At 41.2% G+C, this 8394-nt stretch overlaps 1 protein-coding gene across 1 annotated transcript; it reads left to right on the top strand.

Moving 5' to 3' along the window:
* Positions 1-976: 976 nt before the first annotated feature.
* TOB1 (transducer of ERBB2, 1) lies at positions 977-5463 on the top strand. Its single transcript, XM_081319576.1, has 2 exons — positions 977-1212; positions 3581-5463. The coding sequence occupies exon 2, from the start codon at positions 3723-3725 to the stop codon at positions 4719-4721; it is 999 nt and encodes a 332-aa protein (XP_081175702.1). The 5' UTR covers positions 977-1212; positions 3581-3722; the 3' UTR covers positions 4722-5463.
* Positions 5464-8394: the final 2931 nt, after the last annotated feature.

The following is an 8394-nucleotide window of genomic DNA, read 5'->3' on the forward strand; positions in this document are numbered from 1 at the left end:
TGTCGAGCTGGGCACGGCGATTGGATTCAGAGACGCTTTCCTCCATGACGCCAAGGCAAAGGGCATCTTGGGATGCGTAGTTTTCTCTTTCTAGAGGGCAGCCGAGGGTGCCAAGAGGCGTGACGTCCGCATTTGACGTCAGCGACGGGAGGGCTGGAGGTGGGAATTAGAGGCTCGTTGGCCCCGGAGAGGAAGGGCGAGTAGAGGGAAAGCGGTGGCACATAAAGCAAGATGGCGTTGAGGAGGATGAAAGCACACACATACACACACACTCACACTCGCTGAAGATGGGGATGGGGAGGGCAGGGAGAAGCTGTGCGACACAGTACGAGCACCCACAAAGATAGGGAAGACGGAGAACGGAGATGAAATAAACAGAAGCTAGAAACAGCTGTCTACACTGAAAAAAGGAAATCCTAAAAACCGGATCTCTTGAAAGCTGTGAGAGCGATGCAGAAAGAGGGGAGAAATATTTGAGCTGGGATGCAAGACGGGGCCCAGATATTGATATACTTTTCTACTGGTTACTAACCTCGAGCGAAGCACGCAGAGAATCGCTTTCTTACCCCGTAGGGGGAGTTTTACGGTGGGTAAGGCTTTTAACAAAGCCACCTGGACGACAGTAAAACACACAATACTGACACATAGCTGTCTGTATATAGCTATCTCCCTATCTTAAATGTGTATTTTTTAAAAAAAAACAAAACACCCCTAAATCTTTCGCCCTAAGAGAACTAAGAAAGAAGAGACCAGCGCAGAGGACGGACGAGAAAAGAAGACAAGGATTTGAGGGTAGGAGAGCTCGGGGCGGGGATTGCGGTCTTATTGGCAGGCGAAAAAGCCCTATCGGCAGAAGCGGTTGAAACCGAGGACAACCGATTGGCGGGCTAGTGGGTGGGGCCAGGCTAAATGGTGGGCGGGGAGCGGGTGGGCGTAACCACGCGGAGCCAAATGGGGCGGGGCGAGGGAGGCGATATATAGGGGCCGGAGGAGCACTCGGGCGCTTACAAGAAGGCGTCGAGCAGCTGCCGAGCGGGGTGCGTGCTTTCTCGGGTCGGAGGCGAGCAGCGCCATCCTCCTTTTTTCCCCTCTCCGAGCGTCCTTTCGGGGAATGGGGCTTCGCTCCTGAGCCCCCTCCGCGCCCTCCGCACCCCTCGGACTCTAGCCGGAATTGTTGCACTACCAGTCACGCCACCTGCTCCGCTCACCCGGGTGAGTGTCGTTCGCACTCCTGGGAGCGGCGGAGCCAGGCGCTGAGGGGAGCGGGAGGGGGGGGCGCCGGGCCTGCCGGATTGCGGGGAACGCTCGGCCCTCACGGCCATTCGTGTGGGAGAGGGACGGCGCGCCCAGGGAGCGGAACAGCAGGCTGGCGGCGAGCGGGGTGTTGGCAGAAGGGCTGACAGGGCAGCGGCGGAGGGTGTTGACACAACCCAGCAGCAGGAGGAGGAGGGAGTGGCGCGGCCGGGCGGAGCCCCTTCTCGGGCGAATGCGGGGAGAGGGAGGCTCGGGCAGGAGGGTCCCGGGCAGGCGGCTGCTCGCGCCGCGCGGGGTCCCGGCTGGCCCCTCCCCAGCAGCCGTGGTGGGAGGGGGGAGGCGTTGCTGGAGGGCGGTGCAGCGAGGGCAGTTGGAGGGCTTGGCTCCCATCCCGCGGGGCGGAGAGCTGGGCGACGGGAGGGGGAACCGGCCTGGGTTGGGAAATGGTGGGAGCCGCTGTCCTGGACGGCTCGGCTGACAGGCCGATTTTTTTTGTTGTTGTTGTTGTACGTGTATAGTGTGTGGTTGTAGCGCTTTAGCCACACGGTGGAAAGGGCGACGGATGTGTCATCTTTTATTTTTTTGCAGGGTGGAGGTTTCTGAAGGTAGGGGGACGGCCAATTTTTATGTGGGGAAAGAGGTGGTTAAAAAAGCAACAACAGACAACAGGAGTGGGTCGGGGAGAGGGCATCTCGGCTAAATAACCCCGTGGCATTGCCACAGTTGTATCACTCTTGCGAAGTCTCTTCCTATCCCATATGGTATAAAGGGCAAAAATAGATTGGCAGTGAGACGACAGAGAATTTGGTTGGGCTTGGTTTAATCGAGAGAGAGAGAGAGAGAGAGAGAGAGAGAGAGAGGGGCCTTGGGCAATCATTTTTTCCCTTTATAGAAAACACTTTTCTCCTGCTGCTGGAGCTTCAGGAGCTGTGAGCAGAAATCTAATGAGACTCAACTGCCTGATTATGTAATGCTGTATTACTCTGCTTAAGATACTTGCTTTTCTTCAGCTCTCTATCACCACCACTATTATGATTGATGTAATTAACTGGGTTAACTGATTTTAAAAGGCTTTTGATAAAAATAGACAGCATTTGAAATATTTTGTCTTTTTGTGCCATACCGTACAATATATACCCTCTGTGGGTAATATCTTTCCTACAGTGCAAGGGAACTAAACGAATGGATAAATTTTAAATAGCTTCTTCCCCAGTCAGTTCTTCTGTACTTTACATGTGTCATTTGTAAATATCTTCTGTTTGCCCTTGATCTTTCCTTATCCCCACCCACTGCTGATCTAGCAAAATGTTTTAAAGGTTGCCTTATCAGCTGGTGGTTCTCTTATCATGTAAAAAGGGCACAAGGAAAGGAAATGTCTTTAGAAGAGCTGAAATCAACTATTTATGGCAAATTTTAGAAATTTTGATGTAGATTTTTTTCTTCTGGTTTATAAACTTGGTAGATTTCAAGCTACCGTTGCAATGCAGTGCAGTGAAAAAACAAAAATATGAAAGGAAATAAATTTTTATTAGTTGCTTAAACATGGAACTTAAATAGGGAAATTAATTTAAAAGCCGGCAGTATAACTTTTAAGCATATTCACATTTACCTTTTCATTTTAATTTGTAATTAAAGTTGTACCAACAGTTATTTGACTGCTTCATAATTGAAGGAAAAAGATTCCTGTAAGGATTGTAAGTTCTGGTTGAGTACTGTTTCTATTATGGAATGGTTCCCCTCTCCCCCCCAAGGGGGTCTTCATTTAGTAATTTTAAAAGTTGTTGTAGAATTAGAGTGGCTTCTTTGCTTTTTTCTCTTTAATAAACTTACATGTCATGCCTGTACCAAAATAATAATAATGATTCTGGAAGCTGACATATGTAGGTTTTTTTTAATCTGCCAAAAGATAGTATTTATGACATTTCTGACTCAGCTGAAGCAATATTGCAAATGCTGTATTATTAACAGAAGGGATTATTTTAATCTAAGTAGAGAAAATAATACCAAGTATTACAATTGGATTCTATAAACTCTTAAGAAATAGGTTTGGCACAGAACCTTTGGTAGGTTTTTTAAAGACAATTATAGAAAACCCAGGTTTTGGAATGTTATACCTTTGGACATGTTTTTGGTGCTTTTTGTAGTAGTTTGTATATTTAATCTAATTAGCCTATGTAGTATTTGCAAAAATAGTACCAAACAGTAGTGCAGACATTACCTGTAAGAAATATAGCCTGCTTTAGGCAAAGCATGAATTTAATAGGCCTTGCTCATTTTCTCTTGTACTTTTCTTATGTGGATTTTTCTTTTTTACCCCCTCATGAAGGAACAACACTACTCAAGGTGAAGAATAATTATCAACTAAAATCAGCACTTTGAACACAATTTTTGCTTTCCTGTGGTATTTTGAACTTTTTTTCCTGATCGTTGTGGTTTGAAACAGACTGTAATTTTGTGCTGTAGCAGCTATGCAGCTTGAAATACAAGTAGCACTCAATTTTATTATCTCATATTTGTACAATAAGCTTCCCAGACGACGTGTGAACATTTTTGGTGAAGAACTTGAAAGACTGCTTAAGAAAAAGTATGAAGGGCACTGGTATCCAGATAAGCCATATAAAGGATCAGGGTTTAGATGTATACATGTAGGCGAAAAAGTGGACCCAGTCATTGAACAAGCATCCAAAGAGAGTGGTTTGGACATTGATGATGTTCGTGGCAATCTGCCTCAGGATCTTAGTGTTTGGATTGACCCATTTGAGGTTTCATACCAAATTGGTGAAAAGGGACCAGTGAAAGTGCTTTATGTGGATGATTCCAGTGAAAATGGATGTGAACTAGATAAAGAAATCAAGAATAGCTTTAACCCCGAGGCCCAGGTGTTCATGCCAATTAGTGACCCCACATCTTCTGTGTCAAGTTCTCCTTCGCCTCCCATTGGTCATTCTGCCACTGTGAGCCCAACCTTCATGCCCCGCTCCACTCAGCCTTTAACTTTCACCACCGCCACGTTTGCTGCCACCAAGTTTGGCTCGACCAAGATGAAGAACAGCAGCCGTACTAACAAGGTCGCCCGCACTTCTCCCACTAATCTTGGTTTGAATGTCAACGATCTGCTGAAACAGAAAGCTCTTTCATCCTCCGTGCACTCTCTCTATGGTCTTGGCCTCAATAGCCAGCAGGTTTCACAACAGCAACAACCATCACAGCAGCAGCAGAAAACATCTGCCCTTTCTCCTAACGCAAAGGAATTCATTTTCCCTAATGCACAGGGCCAAGGTAGTACAAACAATCTGTTCCCTGGAGACAATCCCCTTAACCTTAGTCCTCTCCAGTACGGTAATGCCTTTGATATGTTTGCAGCCTATGGAGGTCTAAATGAAAAATCTTTTGTGGATGGCTTGAATTTCAGTTTAAATAGCATGCAGTACTCTAACCAGCAATTCCAGCCTGTTATGGCTAACTAAACAAAAATACAAACCATATTGTACAAGTTGAAATGCACGTACCCAAGGGTGTTAACTTTTTCACCTCTTGAGTTTTTTCTAAAAAGCTTGTAGTATGAATACATTCAAGCTTGGTTAGATAAGGACAACATGCATCTTTTTTTCATTTGCCAACCAAGCACAAAGTTATTTTTTACTGACTGTACATTAAATATATTCAAGATATGGCCTCTTACAGTATTTAAGATATAGCAAGGACAGCTGATTTTTTATACATTAAAAAATTGGCACTAATAAATGGGTTTATTGGTCTTTTCTAATTGTATAATTTAATTTAGTACAAAGTTTGTAAAATATCAGAGTATATATTGTTTCTACAACATGGTATTGCATTTTTATCTTTTTACTACAGTGATCTGTGACAACTGCAGCAGCTTCATGTTGTATTTTTTTTACTGAAATTATAAAATCCATCTTAAAAAAATCAGTTCTAAAAAGTGTACAAATATTCCTTAAGTGGTGGAATTCAAACTGTATGGAAAACTTTTCCAAGAAAGAAACACAAATTGTATTTTCTGTTAAAAAGTTTAAAGATTTTTTGCTATATATTATGGAAGAAAATGTAATCGTAAATATTAATTTTGTACCTACATTGTGCAATACTTGAAAAAGGTATAAAAGTATTTTGAGTCAATGTCTTATGTTAAAGAGAGGGACTGAAATAGTTTATATTAAGTTTGTATTAAAATTCTTTAAAATTCAATTACTGTTGTCTTGGTTTATTGGTTAAATAATATAGTAGTACACTGATATTGTAGAACAGTATTTGTATATAGGTCAGCTAAAGAAGTTGATTACACTGATGCCTCATGATAATGTGTTGTTAAAAATTATGCCAAAGCAAGCTTTGTATTTAAGCACTCGCCCAATAGTTACAGGTGACAAGAAATTGCATTCATGTTGGTGAGTCAGACTTAACAGAGGAGGAATAGAGTCCCTATGTGCCTCCTTTGACCCAGTATAGAAACCAAGCAAGCTGCCACAGGCTGCTGCAATACATTAGCGGCACACCTATTTCTAGAAAAATTCGTTCTGTACAATTATTTATAATGCAGAAGGATGCTACTGTTCTAGGATTGTTTTTCAGTATCTGGCTATTCTGATACACATTTTCCTGTGTGTCAGTTTTAACCAAATATTTTTGATAACTAAATTAGATTGATGCTGGATTCATGAGGCATAACATTCAATAAATGAGCATTTCAATTCTATATTTTGGATTTAAAGCTAGGAAACCACGTGAAGAAGACTAATTTCACAGCATGCACCTTACAAATGAGCTTCATCATTTTCTAATAGTGTAGAAGCTGGTGCTATAAAATATAAAATCAATAGGTCTCCAATAAAGTTTACTTTTAAAAAGGGATTTTTTTCCTTATCCCAAATAAAAACCTGCCTAGATCCTTCCATATGAGAACACCTTGCAGGGCTACAGGCACTAATATATCAAATTAGCCTTACCATTTCTGCAGTAGAGAAGCCAGGAGCAAGACTGGAGCTTTAGACTTTTTCTAAGTCTGTGAACTAATTTGATCTATTTGTGTTGTACATTGTTGGCTTTAACATCAGGAGCAGTTTTGTAACACTTCTGTGATAATATGTGTAAAAGGTCTGATGCTCCATAGATCTCAGTATGATGATGTTCAGTCATCATGCTGATTTCAAGTTGGGATGAGATGGGTGTTTACAATTCTTGGAATAGAATCAAGCATGTTGCTTAGCACCATAGTAAACTTTGTTTTATAAACGCTGAAATCAGGCTCCGAAGAACCAGCAAAGGGAGCAGGCAGAAACAGAACCATGACTGTGTACAAAAGTAAAATATAAGAACTTCAAATTTTTGTTCTGATTTTCATCTTCTTGTGAACTTTGTATCAAGTTTTTCTTCGATCTCAGCAAACATTACAGTATTTCAGTAGACAAATCTGTCTTATATGAAGTACGACCCGTGTTCTGTCTGTGCTTGTGAGAAGGTATTTCTCAGTCCTTCTAGAAATCTTTTAAATTGAAAATGGCTTGGGTTGGGTTTAGGAATTTCTACCAGAATTGCATGCCTTCGCTAGGCAGCATTGCAACTAACAAGAAACCACTAATGAGTAGGAAGGTCTAAATCAGGGGTGTCCAACCTTGGCAACTTTTTAAAGATTTTTGAACTTCAACATGGTTGGCTGTGGAATTCTGGGAATTGAAATTCACAGGCCTTAAAGTTGCCAAAATTTGACACTCCTGGTCTAAATGATCTTCCCATTCGTGTTTTGAATACTTTCCTATCTCAGAAATCAAGAAATTAAACTATGGGATGAGATGGGAAATGGAGAATAACAGTGTAGTTACTGTTGAGATGTCAAGTGTCCCTGGAATTAAAGGCAGACTCCTTAATTTGAATTATAAATAGCAAGGTTACAATTATCCAGCAAACTCCGTAAGGCTGGTGTTTTTTGTGGATAATGCATTCATACAATCTAGGAACACATTACACAGGGAAATTTAGCTGTATTTTTCTTTAAAAAATACATTTTAATCTGTCTTGGAATGTTTTCTCCAACTGCTGATAGAATCTTTCCAGCACAATCTCTTAACTGCTTCTATTCCAAAGAAAAACTGCAGTGAAGAACAGTCAGTCCTGATATGTACTTCTATTTTTTTTCCTCCAATAAAAGAAGACATCCAAAAGGCTGAATATTTGAGATTTGTTAACACACACACACACACACACACAGTCCAGAAAGAACATAATGACTCGTGGTTTCAGCTGGAGTTAGATTTTGATGTTTTTAACAGAATATTAGAGAATATTTGTTAAAGAGTTCCACAGAACCAAAAAAAATGTACAATAAAACAATGGGATTAATTTGACTAGCTTAACAAAACAAAATATCTTAAACTTCTACAATGTCTTGATCTTGCTGCCTATTGAATTCAGTGATGATTAGTTTGCATCTTATAAAATTTAGCCTTAGAGACCTTGGTGCTGATACTGAGTTATTCTTCCTTGTATATGTATTTGACCACCATACGTGCTAACTCTGGCCACAATCATTAACAAAGGTCATTGTGCTTGTTCCTTGCTGTGCTACAGATGGGTCATAAAAACTGAACAAAATCATAGGTGACTAATCATGTTGCTGTAAAATATCACATGCAATACAGGTGTTGATATAATGATTAAGTACAGCATGTAATTAAAACGAAGACGTGAAGACCTCTGCTTGGGATTCCTAAAAATAAGAAACTAGGAAGACTGGTACATTCCTGGCAGTGGATAAAGTCATGTCTGCTCTACCTGGTACAATTAAAATGTGGCATTGGTTAGAAAGTATGTGTTTTTATTTATTTGTATCCAGCCTTTATTATTTTCACAAATAAGGCAAACATATTCAACACAACTCCCTCTTCCTATTTTCCCCACAACAACAACCCTGTGAGGTGAGTAGGCCTCCGAGAGTAGGACTGGCCCGAGGTCACCCAGCTGGCTTTCATGCCTAAGGCAGAACTAGTACTCCTGCTTTCAAGCCTGGTGCTTAATGTGTGATTACAAAATTCGACTTGACAGAGTTTCTAATACAATTAAGGTCGGAAAAATATAGGCATTAAAATCTTTGGAATGTTATTCTTTTTTCCTCAAAATATATCA

This window comes from Vipera berus (assembly GCF_964194415.1).
Source record: "Vipera berus genome assembly, chromosome: 2".
Lineage (NCBI taxonomy): Eukaryota > Metazoa > Chordata > Lepidosauria > Squamata > Viperidae > Vipera > Vipera berus.